The 20,693-nt window shown below is 50.8% G+C and overlaps 1 protein-coding gene across 12 annotated transcripts in view; it reads left to right on the top strand.

Moving 5' to 3' along the window:
* The window catches only part of LOC138165390 (microtubule-associated serine/threonine-protein kinase 2-like), a 201,423-nt gene that overhangs the window by 69,936 nt on the left and 110,794 nt on the right, over nucleotides 1-20,693 (top strand). The window contains exon 1 of one of the 12 annotated variants that reach the window (XM_069093686.1): nucleotides 14,188-15,660. The exons of the other annotated variants lie outside the window; for them this stretch is intronic. Within the exon in view, the coding sequence (XP_068949787.1) occupies nucleotides 15,619-15,660 (42 nt within the window). The 5' untranslated portion in view covers nucleotides 14,188-15,618. Of the gene's footprint in view, nucleotides 1-14,187; nucleotides 15,661-20,693 lie in introns of those variants that run through there. 12 annotated transcript variants of the gene reach the window in all.

The raw sequence follows: 20,693 nt of genomic DNA, 5'->3' as shown, positions 1-20,693 counted from the left end.
ATCAAAGTTGCTAAGTCCTTACTCTGCCATCTTGACTCTGCTCTTCGAGGACTGAACTTGTCCTAGAGGGCCTATGTGGTCTTTCTTCTGGATGTTAGGACTCAGTGACTGGTTGGAGAGATGAGAGTGTATGTGGCTCAGCCCTTAACCTTCCCTGTCTCTAGGTCAGTGGAGAGAGACCAAGTCTTCCCTGAGTACCTTTCTCTGCCCAGAACTGGAGGCCAGATGGCATTTCTGAGCTTTAACGTCAAGTAGTGTTTGTGTGCTTTTTAAAGAAACTTTGAGACAGATATTTCACTGTCATTGAACAGTGCTCAGTGAGCCTTAGGAAACTGGAGTTGTCTGCTGGCTAGACCTAAGTGGTTTGGTCCTCAGGGCCTCAGTGGCCCCATTTGGGCAACTCTTCTACTTTCCCTGTTTCCCCAACCTCCCAGCACTTAGAAATGGGGGTTGTGGAGCTGGTCTCTGGCAGCCATTTCTTGCTCCATTTATCTTACTGAGATGCAGGGGAGAGAACATGTTTAGCTGTGTCCCATCTTCCAAGCGTGCACAGTTGGCTTTCTGCACATGTCTATAGTATTTCCCCCTGGGGATCTCATCAGCTCCCATGGATTCAGTGATCATTTCCATGTTGATAATTCTTAGATCTATTTATCCAGCCCCAACCTCCCTCTTGACCTCCAGTTTTATGTTTGTGATACATTCTGCCTATTGGGCAGAACATCTTAAACTCATTGTGTCCAAAACAGAGTTCATTATCTTCCCTCCTTCCTCAAACCCCCTCCTCTTCCTAACTTATCTGTTCTTGTTGAGGACACTCCACAGGCTTGCGTCCTGGGTGCCAGCCTCGATTCCTTGCTCTTGTGACTGTCACCAAGTTCTCTTTGTTCTCCCGTGGAACTGTCCCTCGTACACACCTCCTTCTCTCCTCTGCTGTTGTCGTCCCCCTGGTGCGGGTCCTAATCACCTCATGCCTGGATTATTGCAACATCCTGCTGGTGGGTCCACCTGCCTCCACTCCCTTCCATCCTTCACTCAGCTTCAAGAGTGATCTTCTTAAAGATGCCATCTGACCATACCTGCCTCCCCCGCTGCTCATTCAACTGGAGTGAGTCGTTCTTCCTTCCAGGATCAAATAGGAAATCCACTGTGGCTTTTAAACTCCTTCAGAGACTTGTTCCTTTCCAACATTTCTGGTCTTTGTGTACCTTGTGGGACCCCCCCTCCCTAGTGACACTGGCCTCTGGCTGTCCCTTGGCATGTTGCTGTCTGCTCCTAGTATGGTGTGAGCTTCTTGGGCCCAGGAATTGTTTCTTCCTTTCTTTGTATCCCCAGCAATTAACACAGTGCTTGGCACATAGTTGGTGTCTAATCAGTGTTTGTTGGCTTGACCTTGATTCTGTGCTTCTGTGTGATTTTCAGTCCCCTTACCATTCCTTGTCACTCTCCTCCAGATGTATCTGTATCCTTTCTAAACTGTGGCACCAAAAAGTGAGCCCGAACTCTGGATGGGTGATGAGCAGGGCAGGGAAAAGCAGGCTCGTTGCCTCCCTCTGCCCTCTTAATGAACCCCAAGATCACATTTTTTTTACCCCCCAAAGCCAGGCATATTTTTACCTTTTCACTTCTTTTACCTATTTTGGAAAAAAACTCACCTTTCTGGATGCCTTACATTTTTCCATTGAAGGCATTTGTGAATATTAAGTCATCACTGCCCCACACCCATTAAACCCTTCCATGTAAGAAAGGAGAACATCTTGGCCCAAACAGCTAGCTCTGTAACTTGGGCTGGTGATGTACGTGGTATCCCAGACTTCCCCAGCCCCAGTGCACCCAGGGATTTTTCATTCTCTTTTCTCTCTTCTTAGTTCCCTGAGGTCAGTTTGCTTTGAGGGAGCTCTCTGTGTATGTGCCCCAAAGCGGGCTTGACCCCTGACCCTGACAGGTCCTGCCATACAGACTTTCCTTTCCTTTGTAAGAACAGTTACCATCATGATAGGTCATCTGGGCTTCAGTAGAGCATTTGAGAAAGCTCTCCAGCAGGTCTTATGGAAAAGGTAAAAAGATGGGCATGGGGATATGCTTCAAATTGGGGGATGGAACAGCAGCAGAGAACTACCATTCTGCCCAGAGTGGCCAGCTGGCATCCTTGTTCAGCCTTTCTGGGCCCTGCTCCTTTCACGTTTGGCCTCAGCCTGTGCCTCCCTGGCCCCAGCTTTTCAGAATCCCTGGGATGCTCCCGTCTGGCCTAGGGCTCAGAGGCTGGCATCTGCCCTTCCAGGCCTCCCTGCCAGGAGCCCACTGTTTATTTAGCTCTTTTTAATTTCGAAGCAGCCCTTTTCTTTCACCCCAATCTGGTTATGTCAATGAAATCATCAGTTTGGCATTTCCTTTATTTGTTTACATATTTGGGTCATCCACTTAATCCTTCCAGGACCAGCCATGTGATGGGGTGAGAGGCTCTACCCCTCACTCCCAAGTGGGCTTCCTTTAAGCCGCCTTGGTTTCTCAGCCTCTGTGGAATGGCCCAGTGGGCCATGCCCCTCTTCCCCTTTTGCCCTGTTCTTGTCCTTGTGCCAACCAAATGAAGCCATCTCTTCTGTGTCAGATAGACTATTGTAGTGTCTGGATAGTAGCACCCACATGTGGGATTTAAAATTCCCCCACCCAGCCTCTCATTACCCAGGAGAAATGCAGTACAATGAAGGTAGCAGCAGGTTTGGATCCTGGCTCTGCTTCTCAGTAGCTGTGTGACCTCCCAGGGCCTCAGGCCTGGACTCTGGCATGGGAGGGCCCTTCCAGCTCTGGATCTCCAGTCCCTGATCCTGGCAATGAGGGTTCCCAGGCAGAATGCATCCTTCGAGTTGCTGTGGGGAGGATGAACCTGGAGTCTTTGTGGGTTATGCACTTGGCCCTGAGTCTTTGCTCATGTTTCTGTACAGTTCACCTGATTGTGCTGTGAAAGAGATATGTGTTTGGGACCAGACCTGACCTTTACTAGAGCAGGAGCATGCATCATTCATCTGCTTCTTACACAGAACTCAGAGCATGGGGGAGGTGCTAAGAGGGTGGGGGGGGGAGGCGAGAGAGAGGGGGGGCGGGAGAGAGGCGGGGGGGGATTACCCAGAAGAGAGAGGGAGGGAGAGAGAAAGTATGAGAGTATGAGAAAGAAAGAGGGAAAGTGAGAAACAGAAAGTGAGAGAGAAGGGAGAGAGAAAACGAGTGTTCCCAGTGGCTCATTCTACCTGCTATCAGAGCACCCTGTCTTTGGGTGCTCTGGAGGGGTCTGAGACCTTGAATGTTGGTATTAAGTGTCTGTGGCCCGTGGGTGAATATGCTCTGTTTTCTCAGATCAGATTACTCATAACCATCTCCAGATGGACCAGAGATGTCTACAAATTCCCTGTCCATCCTTTTGATGCCCCTTGGCATGGCAGGAAGTCCTCTTTCTCCCAGTGACAGGGCTCACACTCTGTCCCCTGTGGGTGAGGCAGTCTGGCCACATTCCAAGCTGTGCTCTGAGGGTGGGATGTCAGCAGGCTTGTTCTCCTCTGCCTTTTCCCAGAAGCATTCATGGCCCCAGAAAGACAAGATGACTGACCTTCTCTGAGGAGTAGGAGTTCCCAGGGCCACGAGTCCAGAGGGGGCTGTGGCCTGGAATGTGACTCAAAGTCTGCTTCATTCCAGGAATTTCAGCAGCATTGATTATGTACACCGGGCACAAGGCCCTTTCTAAGAGACCATCTGGGTCAGTGGGGGACCTTTTTGCCAGAGTTGCAATTGGGATAGCAAAACACATCAGACAGAGGCCGATCTGGTGTCACAGTGTCCTCCACAGCCCCCGTGCTTTCCTGGGGGGGGGGGGGGGGCACCTGTTCTCAGGCTGTTTTCAGCATGGAAGCCAGACAGAGCAGCACACGTTCTTATGACACAGGTCACTGGGTCATTTTACAGAATGGCCAAGGCTAACAGGAGAGGCAGAGTCCATTTCCCCTCCTGCTATTCTCTTGGAGGTATCTAGTATTTCTCCTTTTAACTGTCAGCATCAGAGAGCTTGTGGCTTACCTCACTAGATGTGGCTTACCCTCCAGCAGCCCCTGGATGTACATGGCCCTGCTAAGCAGACCAGAGCCAGAGGCTGCGACCCCACAGTCAGGAAGGTATTTTTGTTTTTGCCTTTTTTTTTGGGGGGGGGGAGGGCAATTGGGGTTAAGTGACTTGCCCAAATTCACACAGCTAGTAAGTGTGTCAAGTGTCTGAGGCAGGATTTGAACTCAGGTCCTCCTGACTCCAGGGCTGGTGCTCTATTTACTGCACCACCTAGCCGCCCCTTAAGAAGGTATTTCTATTGTTGAGTAGTATCTGCCTCCTTGTGACCCCTTTTGGGGTTTTCTTGGCAGAGACACTGGAGGGGTTTGCCATTTCCTTCTCCAGCTCATTGATAGATGAGAAAACTGAGGCCCAAGAGGTGAAGTGCCCTGCCCAGGGTCACCCAGCTGCCCCACCCCCCCATTAGGAAGGACATATACAGATAGAGGTGTCCAGAAGAGGGCCGAGAGTCCAAGGTGTATGAGGAACAGGGGCTGTTGACTCTTGAGAAGCAAAGGCTGCATTCCCACACTTACAGGACTGTCATGGAGGCGGGGGGTGGGTGTCAGGCTTGTTCTGACCTGCTCCCACATGGTGGAATCTGAGAACTATGTGAAAATCACCCAAGCTGATGTAAGTGTGATAAAAGAGAAAACTTCCCAGCCATGAAGGAGGCTGTAGTGAAGACCACAGGAAGGTCTCGGGTGGTGTAGCCTGTCGTGGGTACCTCCTCAGCCATTTATGGCACTTTTGTCTGTATGTGTCCCCATTAGTACTGGCTGCAGTCCCAGTGTAGAGGGGCCACCTTCTTCCTGAGGGGTCTTTAGGCAGAAGCTGGATGTCCACTTGGCAAAGACATTGGAGGTATGAGGGGAGGGGGCTCTGCCAGAAGTCTGATTGGGGGAGAGGGAGCCTTTAATGCCCGGCAGAGGAGTCTGTGGGTTTCTGAGTAGAGGAATGAGATGTGAGGCCTGTGTCAGGATTCATCTAGCTTGTGGTCAGAGGTAGAGGCCCCGAAAGGGTGGAGATGAGGCCGAAGGGCTTGTTTGGCACCTGGTGTTTGCTTTTTTCTTTTAGAGGTTTTTTGCAGAGGCCAGAGAGCAAAGGCTGCAGATGGTCCATCCCTCATTCACTGTGTCTCGCGGCCTTGTTGGGCCTGGGTCACTGAGCTTCAGGACCTGCTTTGCGCTGCCTCTGCCTGGAGTTCTTTTTTATAGCCTCTTTGTGCCTGGTGTTGGTGGCTGGGAGCTTGGGCTGGGGGGAAGAGTGGTTAGCCCTCCTTCTCCTGCAGTGGGTCTGCCCAGACTGAAGATGCTCTCTGCTGCTGGAGATGGGAGGCTCCCTTAGCATCCAGGCCTGCCCACTCCAGTCCAGTAGCCATCCTCAGCCTTCTGATCCCTTGCTCTGGCTGTGGTCTCATGCCTTCTCTTTCTCAGAACCAGAGAGGTTGTCCAGATGCCCATTTTTCACATGACAATCCCAAATCTGTTTGAGGCTGCTCTGTGGGAGAACTGCGAGACCTGGAATCAGGGGAACCAGAATTTGTTCTCTTTGATCTTGGCTGAGGCAGAGGGCCCCAGTGTTAGGACCTGGGATCATTCCCTCTACTGGGACTTCTACCCTCTCTGACTTTGTGTAGGACCCTCACTGTTCTCAGTGGTGAAGCTGTCGGCTTGGCCCAGAGGAAGTAAGGGAGAGGACTCATTACAGCCTGCAGATTTGGGGGCTTGACCAGCTAGAACAATGAGCCACATCTAATTAGATGAAATGGAATCAGGGCATGCTGGTGGCAGAGCACACCCACATGTGCTCCTACCGAGGCATCTCTCAGTACAGGGTGCGAGCAGCAGGATTAGACAATTGTTGGTGCGAAGAAGGCTGCCCCAAACTTCTGACATCTTGAGCTTATAGTAGGGGTAAAGTGCCCGGGACCACAGAGATTTCTTCCCACAACAGGTAGAAGATGGCACTCCTTTGGGTGCTGAGTCAATAAGCTGGCATCTGTCTAGAGGAATCTCCAGGAAATTAAGGCCCTGGGGGCCAAGCCCTATTGGGGAGCAGTTGAAGGTAGGATGGGGAGAACAGGAGATGCAGAACAGGAGAGTTGTCCTCAGGCTGTCTGTGGAGGAGAGACTGGCTTTGTCCAGCCTACTCCTGGAGGCATAATGAGGCCAGTGGGGCAGCTCAGCCTGTGGGCCAAATGTAGAGTTAGCACTCTCCAGCTGTGCAGATTTCCCAGGGAGGCCCCTCTGGATCCCTTGCTGGGGATGGCAGTGCTTCATTAGACTGGACTCCAGCTTTCCTCCTTTCCTCTAAACTCAGATTCTATGGAAAGTCACAAGGCTTTAGGTTCCCTGAAGGGAAGGTTGGCACAGCCTCTTGTCTCCCACCCACCTTGAGGGCCTGTCAGGCAGCCTCTGAGCCTGCGTGAGGTCTCCCCCATCAGTGCTCTGGGTCTGCCGGGCACACAGTTGGCACTTAATCATTGCTCTCTCCATCTGCTGCTCAGTAAAGTCTCAGTTCCTTTTCTTGGCCTCTCAGGCCCTCCCCGATTTGGTTGTGTCCGACCTTGCTAGCCTTCTCTGAGGCTGCACCCTCATAGCTCCCTCTGCCCTCTTCCCATCTATGCCTGGGTTGGACACTTCGCATCTGCCCTTAATGTCCCCTTTTCCAGTAAGCTTCCTTGGATTGCCTCCCTTCTACAGAGGGCTCCCAGCCTTTTCCTGACCCTCTCTCTTGCACCTGTCACATTGTGCCTTATGCCTTAATTATTTGTGTCTCTAGAATTTCCCCCATTGGGTGGGAAGCTCATTGTGGGCTGAACTTTGTTTTCTTTCCCTCTCCCTCAGTGTCTAGCACAGAGCTTTGTAGAGAGTAGCTTCCAAGTCAGTTTGTGGCATTTAATTTGGCTGCCCAGAGTCAGAGGCTCCTGATCCTCAGGAGGTAACCAGGGCCAGTGTCTCTTCTCTCTGGGGTCAGGGAGTCAGTCCCGCCTTTATGGAGTGAGTATTCACTGTGCTGTGTAGAGTCCAGCCCTGCCCAGTGGAGACAGAAGGGTCACAGATGGGACAGTGGAATGGCGAGGGTATGGTGTAGACCAGTAAGTGTGCTATAGAAGGGAGCTTCAGGGCTGAGGACAGAGCCAGCGGGGGTTTGGTCAGGATTTGAGGGATGTGGACATGTGGGGGCTGCAGAATTGTTAGGCATTGCATGGAGGTCGGCATGGCTTTGTTCTTGTTTGATTGGTCATCCTGACACTCTATAGGTCTGGCCTTCTCAGGAGCCCGGGGCTGCAGCCTTCTCTTCCCTGCCTGTTCTCTCTGCTCTACTCCTGAGCTTTCTCTGTTTCTCGCGAAGTGAAGAGTGGAGGAGTCATGTCCATTTTACAGAAAAGGTCGTTGAGGCTTGAAAGGTGGCAGGCTCTTGTCCCTGGCTGTGAGAGAATGGGTGACTAGCCCTGGGCTCCCAGGGCTCCTGCTGGGCCTTTCTTCTCTGGTCGCTTTTTTTTTTTTGAGCCTTGCAGAGATGTATGAAGCTGCCCAAGATATGCTGGCCTGCCGTCTTGTGTCTTCAGGACATGGACTTTATTAATTTCCGTGTGAGCAGCCAGAATTGTCTAGGACTGCTTTTACTTAAAAGGAAAAGCCAGTGAACCTGTGCTCTGATTGGAGAGAGTGAATTGGGGTGGAGGCCTGGAGGCTGGTGATGTTTCAGAGGTGGGAAGATGCAGGGAGAGCCAGCTTGGTCCCCAGCTTGGTCCCCAGCTTGGTCCCTGGGCTGTCTACTCAGCTGCCTCCTCCCCCCCATCCCCAACTTGGGCTGGGGATTCTCTCTGGCTGGGAAGGTCTGTGCCTTCAGTCGAGAAGTAGTGGCTGGCTGCCTCCTTTCAGATTTGTTGTTTTTCCTCTGCTGGTTGTCTCTCTTCCTTGCCCTAGTGGGTCAGTCTGGAGTGCACATGCTGCCCAGTCCCGGCCACTCCTGTGATGACCTGCCTTCCTCCACCCCCTGGCTCTGGCCTCAGCTTGTCACTGCTCCTCTGACTGTCAACTCAGTTCTTCTTTGGTGGAATGGGTCTGTTATTATTTGCATTCCCTGCCTTTGAAGGTATTTGTAGAGATGTGGGTGCTCCTCCTGTGGCAGGAGAGATGGGGGCACCTCTTGGAGGCTTGCATAGCCCAGGCTTGGGGCTGGGTTTTGAACCAGACCTGGGATACTCTGGTAGGAAGCACCCAGGGTCATGTAGCTGTCAGTGGATATCAGAAGTGGGACTTGAACTCTGGGCTTTCTGATGCCAAGACTGACTTTGTTTGCTTGGCCACACTGCCTCTTGTCAGATGAGTTAGTCTAAGTTGGTTTTTTTGGATTAGGACTGTGGAGCTCTCCTAGTGAGTCCAGTTCCTTGAGTGATGCTGGTCAGCATCCACTCTGTAGTGGCTTGGGGCAGTGGGAGGTACAGGGTCCCAGCATGGTGTAGTCAGAAGGGAGGCTCACTGCCCCTCCTTGTCTCTTGTGAGCCAGGCCTGTGATTTCAGGGTCTCCCAGGCAGTGTCTGACAGAGAGAGGCTGGGACTCCAGATCTCTGACTCTGGAGACTGGCTGGCATACAGACGCAGTGCTCTCAGTTTGAAAGGTGAGGCAGCTGAAACCCAGTGCAGAGAAGTGACTTGTCTGAGGTCCTACACTCTTGTCACAATTGGGATTTGAACCCGTCTTTCTGACTGTTCCCAGAGCTCTTTTCACAGCATGACTCTTTCTTTGGGCCCTTTGGAAAGCAGTTTGTGGGTTGTAGGAGCTCTGTGTGGAGAAGGGACTGGTGATATGGGAAAGGACACTGTCCTCAGGCTCCCTGGGAGGCTTCAGGGCCTGTGTGGGACCTCTGCATGACCTGACTTCCTGCTCCTGCCCAGTGCATTCTTTCGCTTTCAGAGCCCTTGCTCTCTAGACATGGTTTTCTGTGACTGCCTTCCATGTAGTGCAGGCCCTGGGCCCTGAAGGCCAGTCTGCTGGGGCCCTGAGGATGGGGAAGGAGCTGGGTTTGACCTCTGAGGTGCCTCCACAGACAAGACTTGCCTGCTAAGATCGAGCCCTTCCCCTGACCTTTTCCTTCCTCTACCTCCAGATCCCAGACCCTTATCAGGAGAACTGGCTTGGAGGCTGACTGATGTTCAGCCTGGTGATGCTATACTGGATGCTAGGGGTACAGAGACAGGAGAGGCAGGCCCTGCCCTTGAGGTGTTTACATTCCTTTGTGGGGCTTCATAGGACACAGCACATGCACAGATAAGTCCACTACACAGAAAGTGGAAGGAGGAGAGGGCATGAGCCCCTTGGGGCATGAAGGGGCAGGCGTCTTGGAGAAGGGGACGTCCAAGCTGAGCCTTGGAGGAGGAAGACAAGGGTTCTGAGAGACGGTGCTAAAGGAGGACTTCCAGGCTTGGCTGACTCCGAGGAGGAAGGCAGTGAAGAACAGAGATCGGGGCATGACCGGCAGCAGTCCAGTTTGGCATAGAACACAAAAGTATGGCAAAGTGTGAAGTGAGGTATGAAGAAGGATCAGGAGGGCCTTAGATGCCCGGCTTAGGGAGCTTGTCATGTTTGAGAAAGTAACGGGGAGCTTCTGAAGGCCTGGGCTGGAGGAGACTTCTCCTGCTAGCTGTGCGCAAGGGGAGAAGGCTAGCAGAGCAGTCCACAGTACCTGGCACACGGCAGGAGCTTAATGCATGCTTGTTGGCATGACTGATCTGAAAATGTTTGATATAATTGTACACGTATCGCCCATAGCAGAGAGTGTGCCCTCTGGGGGAGGGGGGAGGGGAAGAAGGGGGAAATTCAGAACTCAAAATCTCATAAAAGGGAATGTTGAAAACTAAAAACAAACAAATAAACTTGAAAAATAAATATGGGTTGATTGATTTTGTCTCTTTGTAAAAATGTTTTATTTTTAAAAATAAGCAGAAAATAAGCTTTCTATGTCTCCCACTCCATCCCCAATTCCCCAGTTAAGAATGAAAGAGAAACAAAACCCCCACTACAAATACGTAGTCAGACAGCGAATTCCTGCCTTGGCTTTGTCCCAAAACTACACATGCAGACCCCTGTGTCTCTACAGCGTTCTGGACCCTCCGCTTCTCTGCCACGAGTTGGGCGATGCTTCACATCGACCCTCTGGGATAGTGCTTGGCCATCATGCCGATCTAAGGCCCCCATTTTTCCAGCTCGTTTGCCTTTACAGGATTGTTATCGTATGAATTGTTCTTGCTTGATGCAGCATTAGTCCAATACAAGTCTTCTCAGGTTTCTCTGAATCCAGCCCAGTAGAATTCCATCCCATTCATAGACTGTAACTTGTTTAGCTGTTTCCCAATTGATGAACATCTCTTCAGTTTCCCATTCTTTTGGGAATAGGAATGAGACTTTGGGAAGTCTCCCACTTCAAAAAGAAGATATACAAATGTTTTGCTTAGGATTAATCCCACTTTAGTCTACCCTCCTTCCAATTCCCCCTTTCTTTCCCATTTCCTTATTGAGTGAAATGTATTTCTGTGTGTGCGTGCGTGTTCCTCCCTTCTTTGTTTAGTTCATTTCCTCTCACCTTTCTCTTTCCCCACAAATCTAATTCCTCTTCTCTTCTCTTTCCATTCATTCCTTAGAATCCTCAAGACATAACAGAAGCATTCCAAGGCCTCCTTCTCTGATCCCTGATGGTGATAGTGATCAGAGGGGGCATACGGCTCATCTCCTCATACTTGAATGTTGTTTTGTCCTTTATTGTTCATTCTGTTTGTCTTTATATGTCTCTCTTCTCTCCTGGTTTTGAGTAGTCCAGAAGAGAGGTGTTGAGGGGCTGAATGAGGGTCCAGGTCTTGGCTGTAGAAGGAAGAGGCCAGATCAGAGGTGCTGTGGAATTGGAGGCAACAGGGGAACTAGCTGCTGGCTGAATATCGGGTGAGGGAGACAGACAGAAGCAGCAGCGTTCAGTGGGGAGAGGGTAGAAAAGGGGAGGGGATGAGCGTTTGTACAGCTCCTGTTCTGGGCCAGTCCGGTAAACAGGCATTTCCCAAATATTATCTTAGATGACCCTCACAACAACACTGGGAGCTGGGTACCTTTGTTATTCCCTTTTTACAAAAGGCAGAAAGAGGTTGAGTGACCTGTACAGGGTCACCCACCTAGGAAGTATTGGTCTGAATTTGAACTCAGGGCTTCCTGACTCCAGACCCAGGAAATCTATACACTGTGACCCCCAGCTGTCTCTGGAACAGGTCCTGGCCCTACATTCAGAGCTGTCTACACCTCGGGCACCTGAAGGACCTGGCTGATAGTGTTATATGAATGCCATTGGTTCTCGGTAATTCTGGTCTTTTTAATCAGGAATGCTTGGAAGTCCTCTGTTTCATTTTTTCCTTGTAGGATTTGAGTGAGTTACTCCTGATTGCAGCCTTCTGTCCTTTACTTTCTGTAATGCTGTATTCCTCTGCTCTCCACTCCTTTAGGCGGCAGCTGTTAAACTGTGTCTGATCCTTACCATGGCTGCTCAGCACTGGAATGGCTACTTATAGTAGTTTTGATTTGACTTGAAATCTCTGGGGTTTTGTCTGTAATGTTTTCTGGGAGTTTTATTTTGGAGTTTCTTTCAGGAGGTGACAAGTAGATTCTTCCTATTTACATATTGCTCTCTGCTTCTAGGAGATACAGGCTGTTTTCTTTTAAGATTTCTTGAAATACAATGTCTGACTCATGATGAAACATGCTCTCCACTTCTAGATAGAGAGTTGATGGACTCAGAATACATTGAAGCATATTTTCTTTTCTTTCTTTCTTTCTCTTTCTTTCTTTCTTTCTTTCTTTCTTTCTTTCTTTCTTTCTTTCTTTCCTTCCTTCCTTCCTTCCTTCCTTCCTTCCTTCCTTCCTTCCTTCCTCCCTCCCTCCCTCCCTCCTTCCTTCCTTCCTTTCTCATGGCTAATGTGGGAATTTTTTTTTTGTTACCATACATATTTGTAATGGGTTTTGCTTTTCATGCCTTGTAAATGGGTAGTGAAAGGAAGGGGGGAGGGAGAGAGTTCAGAACTGAAAAGAAAATAAATTGAATTTAAAAACAAAAAAAGAAATAAAGGAAAAAAGAAATACGATGTCTGGGCTCCCTTTTTGCTCATGGCTTTTAGAGTAGTGAGGTAATCCTTGATTTTTTTCTCCTATCTTTTTCCATATCATTTGTTTTTGCTATGAGATACTTTATTTTTCAGTTTTTTTATTTTAATATTCTTGTTTCATGGGGTCATTGGCTTCAATTTTTAGAGAGTTTGATATTTAGGTGGTATTTTATACCTCTTGTGCAAGCTGTTAATTTCTTAATTCTTCCATTCCTCTCATTTCTTATCTAATTTTTTTTCCTATAGCACTCTCATTTCATTTATTTAAAACAAACAAAAGCTCCTTCTGAGCAGTTCTAGTTGAGATTGTGCCCAAGTTGTGTTTTACTTTTGGGCTTCGATGGCAGATGTTCTGGATTCCTTCTCTTCTGGTTTGGTATCTTGAGTGTCTCTGTCATGATAGATTTTTATGGGGGGATTTTTTTGTTTGTTCTTTTGTTCTTCCTGCCCAGATCCTGACTTAACATTTAAGGTTGATACTGGACTGAGCTCACTTCTGGAAGGAAGGTCTAGGCTTGTCTTACTGCTGCTTTCTTGGGGCATTGAGTGTTGTGCTATCCCATGATTCCAGGGGCTGGGACTTGACAACTTTCGGTGCTCCCAAGGCAGTCTGATGACTGTGCCTCTGGCCAGATCACAGGAGACAGATTGCTGCTGGGCTAATTAGCAGCTGGTTGGGTAGCTCTGCTGGTTCATGTCAGGCTCTCCTTGCACCTGGTGCCTTACTCTGGGTATTTTTCTGCTGGAGGCTCCAGCCTGGGCTAGAAACTAGAACTGAGAGCCTTCTCTGTTCCTGGGCTCCGAGCTACACTCTGGCTGTTTGCTTCTGGCCCTGTTCCTTTCTTAGTGCACAGCGTAGGGGCCTCACCCTAGAGCAGAACTGCCCCTTCCTCTTTGCCCTGCCCCCCCCCCCGCCCCCGACAGCACCTCCTTAGTCTGCCCTGGATCTGTGCACTGCCAGTGCCCAGTACAGGGCTGGGACCTCCTCTTTACCTGGAGCCCCAGCCTCTTCCTTAACCCTGGAGTGCCTGTTACCTTATGCTGACATCTGGGCTGGAAAAGTGACTCGGCAGGATTGTTTTTCTTGAACCTCTCCATTAGGATTTGTGCCAATAGATTTTCAAGGTGTGTTTGGAGGCGTTTTGGTCGGGGAGCTGACTTTGGCTTCCTCCTCCACCATGTTGACCCCGCCTCTCCCATTCTGTCTTTGTGTCTATCCCTAACACCATGCCTGGTGCAGGAACATCTCACAAGAAGGGTATCCCAAGCTGTCCCCTAGCAGCTGCTGGTCCCTTCTGGGGAGTCTTCCCTGAGGTCAGGCCACCCTCTGTGGCCCACTGTATGGAGTCAGCCTCCCCAGCTGCATTCTTTCTCTCTCTGTTCCTGACCTCCCCTCAGTCCTGAGCTGAGCTCAGCCAGGCTGTGTTGCCAGGACCGTGGCCCCAGAAGCAGTGGTTGCCCCAAGGATTTGGGGTGGGGCTCGAACAGAGGCCTGAAGGGGCTCAAAGACCCAGATCAGATGGGTAATGCTGGGAATCAAGTACTTTGCTTCCAACAGTTTTGGCTTGTTATCCCCATTTTATGGAGGAGGAGATTAAGGAGCAGAGAGAGAGGTTTATTAAGCAAGTGGCCTTTAAGTCTCCTCCCATCAAACCAACAGTATTTATTGAATGTGTTTAGTGTTGGGAGTCCACGGCTCTCCAGCTTGCCATGGGCCCTGCCCCTGTAGTGTCAGCCACAGAGGAGTGCAGACCAGATGAGCCAGGGTCACCTAGAGTGCCCCGCCAGGCAGGCTGGGGCCCATCCAAGGAGGTGGGGCCAGATGCCAGGCAGAGGGCTGGAAGCTGATGATCAGTGGTTGCTCCACACGCTCTCTGTGCCCGTTTCCCCAAGACAGTAGTTCTGCCTGACTTTACTGAAGGCCTGTGACTTTAAGAGCTCCGCCCCTCCCTGCAGGGCAGGCACACAGTCTGCAAATGGACTGTCTTCTCTGGCAGCTGGCAGCAGCCTGGGGAGGTTCACAAAGACACAGGCAGATGGAAGGAAGCAGGCTCCAGGAGAGGGACTGGGAGAGGAGGAGGAGGCAGTGGCGCCGGTGGCATCCTCAGCCCTCACAATGAAAGTCCTCCCTGGCCGGTCCCCACGCTCTGAATTGCCAGCAGTGTTGGACTGAACGAGGCATCTTGGGAGCTAAAGCCCCTTGTTTACAGGGGCACCCTGCCTGAGCTTGGGAAAAGCCCCCTCCCCTGGACCTCTGGACTCAAGGCAGAGGGGAGGAGGAAGAGGAGGAGGAAGAAGAGGACAAGAGACTGGGGCTTCATCTGTCCCTGGCCAGCCCTGACCATACCCTTGGAGCTGGGCTTGTCTCTCTTTGGAGGGTGGGTGTGGGTGTGTGGGGGGCGTGGCTTGGTGGATGGCTCGTGTTCCGAAGAACAATGATGAGGGAGTGGAACCAGATCTCTGGCCGGCTGCTGAGACTCCAGGAGAGCCTACCCAGCCTGGCTGGCTGCCTTTTTGATCTGCTGCTGGGACCCCAGTGATGACCATCAGCCTGGGGGCTTCTTCACTGCTGCATGCTTGAAATTCCCTTCACAGGACTCCCCTCACTTTGGAATTTAACTCCTCCACTTGGGACCGGCCTTGAAGGGGACCCAAGGCATTTCTCAACTTGGCCCAAGTCCCATGCTGAAGCGGGGCAGCTGATGACCAAAGAAAACTCGGAACCATGGATGCCTTGGCAAGCCTTGGAGACCCAATTTCTTGAGCTGGTGGAAGGCGAGAGGCTTCCTTCCCGGGGTGGCAGGAGTGACTGACTGAATGAATTGTGTGGCATGCTCAGAGCTCAGGGACCAGGGGCTCCTCTGCTGGGCTCAGGCCAGCTGCCTCTGAAGATGGCTGAGATGAGAGCAGATCTGGAATAGAGAAACAAAAGAGCGTGCTGCCAGAGTGGATGGAAGGGCTCTCTCTGCCTGCCCTGGACTTGCTCTGTCCAGAGGATTCCTGGATGTGACCAGGGCTCTACTCTGGCTTTGGGAAGGTGGGCTTCTGTGACAGGGGGATGAGTCTTGCTGCGGAGGTGAGAAGTGGGTGGGAGAGTCTGGGGTGCTTTGTGGCCCCAGGAAAGGGACTCTAGCCCAGCACTGTCGGATTGTATTTCCATATGGGGACATTTCATTAGTTTGGGGCCCCTCTTCCTGATATTAGCCATATCAGTGATATAGGGAGAAAATACTCAGAAGAGAAAAGTTTGGCCGGGTCTGCCAGCCCTTGGGATGTGACTGAGCCATGTTTATAAGGGGAGGGATTTGGCTGTGAGCTGAGTACTGGACAGACAACAGTGAGGAGTGGCCCTGGGAGGCTAGAGGTGGCCCAGATTTGCATGATGGCTGACTCCGGTATTCTGCGGAGGAGAGGGTTGCAGGTGAGTAGAAGGGCACTCTGGAAAACTTAGGTCAAATGGGAAGGCACGGGGGGTGGTGAGTCACCATTTCTTTTATTCTATGGTGCTGACTTGAAATTTGCAGATTTCTTATTCCACGATGTTGAACTAAGCAGGCCCAGGACCCAAGTTACTACTCTAGACTGCTTTGGAAGCTGTTGCCATCAGGCCATGTCCACTCGCAATCAGCCTCGTGACTTTTTCAATCTGATTGATCTGTGGGTCATTCTCTCCCAGTACTGCCTTTTGTCTTTTCTTCCTTAAGAAGACTTCTCCATATATTTCTTTTGCAGAGGTCAGATATCTGTGAATGGTGTTTTACAGACCATATTTTCTGAGTCATTGAATTTTTATGTATGATTGTGACCAGTAGAGAACAAGCCTGTGGACGGCTGGACCTGAGGGCCCGTGGCTGGGCGGGCTTCTCCTCCTGACCTCAGTATCACCAGTAAAGCAGATTCCACCCCCTTGTTAGGCCACCACGTGTTCTCCCATGCCCTGGTCTCAATTCTGCAGTTTACCAACATCTCCTAAGGCCTGCTGGAGAGCATTTAACTAGAGCACTTATCTCAAAAGCTGCAGATTTGTCAGAAAGTCTTCAGGTCTCTATTTCCTTACCATATGTTTTCTTCTCACCCATTTTTTCTTTCTAATCCAGCAAATGTTTATTATGTTCTTAGTACAGGCTTGGCCCTGGGTTACAGAAACCTAAGGAAGAACTGTAAGCTTGCCCTCAAGTTCTGCTGGGACTGGTAGGGGGAGGAAGGGGTAGAAAATACAGTGGTACTTTGATGTTTCCTACACAGTTTGAGCCTAAGATGTTGCCATAGTTCTTTTAGGAACTAGTCCACTTTTTCCAGGCACATATAGCCCTGAGGTCTGACTGCTGGCAGCATCTGGAATCATATTTGGGGCAATGTAAACACTCAGGCACATTCCTTGTGGGCACTTTTCTTGTCCTGTTGACACAAGTTTCAAGGGTTAAGGGCATAGAATTTTGAATCACATTGCTCCTTTTCAGTCTCTTCCATGCTGCTTAGATTAATGAGGCCCCAGAAATGGGGAACTCACCCCTTCTCAAGGAGTAAGTGGTTCACTCTCTTGGTTAGTAAGTTCTTTTATTAAGCCTGAATTGATCTCTTTGGCAGTCCCTTCCATTGTTCTGCCCTTGGGGTCCAGTGGAACAAGGCTAATTCCCTTTTCCACCATGACAGCTCTGCAGATACACAAAGGTAGGCATCTTGTCTTCCCTGATTCTTCTCTTCTCTGGCCTCAGCATCCCCAGCTCCTTGTCCTGGCTGTCCCCTGGCATGCTCAGGGTTCTTATGTGATCATCCTGAATTCCTCCAACAGTGGAGATTAGGGTCAGTGGGATCCTGTCATGGTTTGGGCTCCCCCAAGGTGCCAGGAGCTGAAGAGGTTGTTTTGGTGGGCTCTGCTCCCAAGGTGCCTGTTGGCTGCACTGTGGTCAAGCTCTATCTCCCTGGGCACCGTGGATGTTTGAATTCATAAGCTTCCTGGAACCCTGTACCTCTGATGGTTCTGAGTTCCCTTTTCAGGCACAATGAACAGCCTTTCTCTCTTGCAACTACGCAAAGCTGTGGGAGCAGTGCTGCCTTCTCTATAGGATTGCTAGTGGCCAGAGTTAGAGGGTTCCGCCCCTCCCCTTATCCAGCCTTCAGTGGCTTTCTTCTCCATCCAAGTGCCTATGAACCTCCCTCTAACCCCTGATGGGGTCAATGTCTGGCTCAAGACCTGAGAATTTGAAGGTCTTTCTCCTGCCACCATTGACTAAGTCTGTGGGGTGCTTCAACATGCTCTGGGAGCCCCAGCTATAAGAATGATTCTCCTTTCAGGGTACAGTGACTTGGCCTAACTAGGAGCAGCTTTATGCCCATATCCTTTCCCCACGCATCTTTGATTTCATTCCAACCTGATCCCCTCAGCCTGGAGGTTGCCCCCTTTTTGGTCCATTTTCTGTTACTGTGGCCCAGTCCTGCTGGGCAGGATCTCTGGTTTTTCGTGGATCTGAATCTTGCTGCAGGTCATCCTCAAAGAAAGCTTTTTCTTGTCTTCAAGGAAAGGGGCCATCATCTGGTCAGCTGGAGACCCTCAGCCTCCTCTGCTGAGGGTCTTCTATGCCATTTATAATTAGGAAAAACTCAAATAGGTGAAATCCTCGTTCCTTAATGCTGATTTTTAACAGTGTCCGACTAAAAGTCAAACCGGAGCAAGAAGTACATGGAGAGATGACAAGTCCAGGCCAGTGCTTGGGTAGAGAAGGACCCTTGGAGGAGCTGGGACTGGGCCAGCCCAGGCTTCTGCACCTTTCACACCCTCATCTCCTCCTCCGAGTTCCTAAAGAAACGAGAAAGCTTCATTTGGCCAGGAGGAAGCCTGCTGCCTTCCCACAGGCCATGGCTGAAGGGCAGGATGTGGATGCACACAGATTCTCAGCTAGATAAACAAACAGCTTTCTTATTATCCAGGAAATTCAGACCATCCCCTACCTCTACAACCAGCACCCTGGACAGAGCCAGGTGAGGCCTGTCATTGCTGGCAGTGTCTTGTCTTCTCTCTGGGCTGTGCCCCCCAAGGCTGGGTCTGAGTGTGTGTTTCCATGGGGGTTGGGGGATTGGGGCTGGTAAGTCCTTCCTGCGACCATGCCCTGGGGACTGCCCAGGTCTTTCCCCTGGCCCTGGATCCCTGGGCTCCTCCCTTTCCATCAGGGTTATTTCAAGCTTCTTGACCATGTAAAGAAATTCTGGGGAACCTGCAGATGAATAAGGGGGTCCCCTTTACCAGGTTAGTCCCATTCTTCAGCAGACCCTTCTTGGAGCATCAGAGCTAGACAGGCCCTTGGAGGTCAGCCATTCCAAGCCTCCCACCATGCTTTGTGATTTTTTTCCTCCATGGTTTCCATGGTCCTTCAGCTGTCCGTTCTCTCTTTGAGCTGGTACCTTTGGCCTGACCTCCCCACTACTTGGTATACTTTTGGCTTCTTGGCAGGAATGCTGTTAACATGTGTCCCTTCTTAGCAGGTTTTCTGCAGAGCCTGCCTCTGGGCTTTCATACCTTCTTATAGAACGCTCTCTCCATACCTCCCCTGGCTAGGTGCCCACTGCTGCTGCCCTCTTTCCCCTAACTCCCACAGGGCATGTTCCACTCAGGGAGGCCCTGGTTTTCCCTGAGTCTTCTGCTCAGTTGGGGTTTTCTGTGGCACACAAGTCAGAGCAGTGACTGTTGACCTCGACTCTGTGCCTGAGGCCTTCCTGGCACTCCCACTCCCAGCCTTCTCTGGGATGCTGTAACTTGCCTAGCTGTTGGATGAAGTCTTGTTTGTGCCGCCAGCCTTGGTGTCCTGCTGTTGCTATGAGAACAGCCACCGCCTAGGTCCCATGGGAAATCCTGTTGGGGCTTGTGGGAAGTGGGGAGAATGGGCTTCTTTCCAAACCTTTTCCTTGTGGTTCAGATGTCTCACTCAGGAGTCTTCCTTAAGGGCCATGGGTGAAGTGTGACTGCATGGCTATACCTGGGATTGTGCCCTGGGGCTCTGCCCATACAGCTTTGACTCAGGTTACTGGCTTTGGCTGGCAGAGGACCCCAGTCTGGGCTCTTGGACCTTCTGCTTGTGAGAACAACTGTGACCTTACGGTTTCTTCACCTCCATAGGTTCCCTCATGGGTTCTCCTAAAAAACAGTGAGGGCTGTTCCAGAGTGGGACAGGCTGCCTTTGGAAGTGGTGAGCTTCTCCTTACTCCAGGTCCCCTTCGGAGGCTGAGCCAGCATTGGTGGGTGGGGAGGGTTCTTGTCAACCTGATGCTTGGACTAGGCCACTTCTGAGGTTCCTGGCTTTCACTCGAGTAGGAATAAGGGCAAAGAGTTTGAATTTCAAAGGGCTTCTTGTACCAGCACAAAAGTTGCCAGAACAGTTGGAGTAAAGAGAGGGAGCGAGATTGGCCAGGCCCACGATAGTGATGACCTATTGTCAGCAAATCCAGAAGTAAGACACACTTGGGGGTGCTTACACCGTGTGTGTGTGTATGAACACGTATACATGTGTGTGCGCATATGTATGCTTGCCTAAGTCTGGTGCTGATAGACTGCCCAGGCCACAGAAAAAGTCTTGAATTGTCTGTGTGATGCTGAGTCTGTATTTTGGTCTTAAGCCTTCATTAGCTGCAGAATGGTTTTGCCAAGTTGGCCACATAATACTTTAGGCCTACTTTTAGTTCAAGGTGATCTGCCTGTCCCAGGCTACCAGACTGTCATAGCAGAGGGATGATGCCTTAGGGAGGGCTCAGCCTCAGCTGCTGCCTTTGCTTCCTAGGAGACTCTGGGTCAGGCCTAGACTCCCAGGGCCCAAGAGGCTCATCCACGAATGGAAGAAGGATGAGGGGAGAGTCTGAGTGTTTCTGAAAGCATCCTGAAGGGGATGGAGGCCTCGCCCTTGGTGCTGCAGGAAAAGTTGTGACAGTGACTAGTAAAGGTAGATGGCTGGGATCATCTGATGGGAACAGGCCTCAGCTGGAAGAAGGGCTGTGGGTGGTGACAGCTTCCTCCTCAGCCCCCTCCGCCATGTTCAGGAGCACCTGTGCCTTCTCAGGGCTCTCTTGGCCTTGCCTCTGACATCAGCTGCACTTGCCCAGGCCCTTGTCACCTCTCACTTGGACTGTTGCAATACTCAGCCAACCTGTCTTCCTGAGGCTCTTTCCTCCTCTCACCCCAGAGTAGTGCTTAGGGGTCACAGTTTTGCTCCTGGTCCCAGCCAAGTCTAAAAGCACCCATGGCTTCCCCTTGCTTGGGTCTCTTCCTCTTTGGCTTGACATTCAGGGCTCTAAGATCAAGCCTACACTATCTTTGAAGTGTGATGAAGTCTGCTGCCCCCGTGAACCTCTGGGCTTCTTTACCTTTGTTCTTAACATTCCCTCCTCTTCTTCCTCCACCTTCCTCCTGTCTTTTGGTGGTCTCCCCATTCTTCAGCACCCAGGTCAAATGCCACCTCCTTCAAGAAG

This window comes from Petaurus breviceps, unplaced genomic scaffold (genome assembly GCF_028583685.1).
Source record: "Petaurus breviceps papuanus isolate PSGF00001 unplaced genomic scaffold, PetGlider_PUasm1.0 208, whole genome shotgun sequence".
NCBI lineage: Eukaryota > Metazoa > Chordata > Mammalia > Diprotodontia > Petauridae > Petaurus > Petaurus breviceps.
The sequence above is the reverse complement of the archived record's forward strand: the minus strand, read 5'-3'. Positions and strand labels throughout refer to the sequence as shown.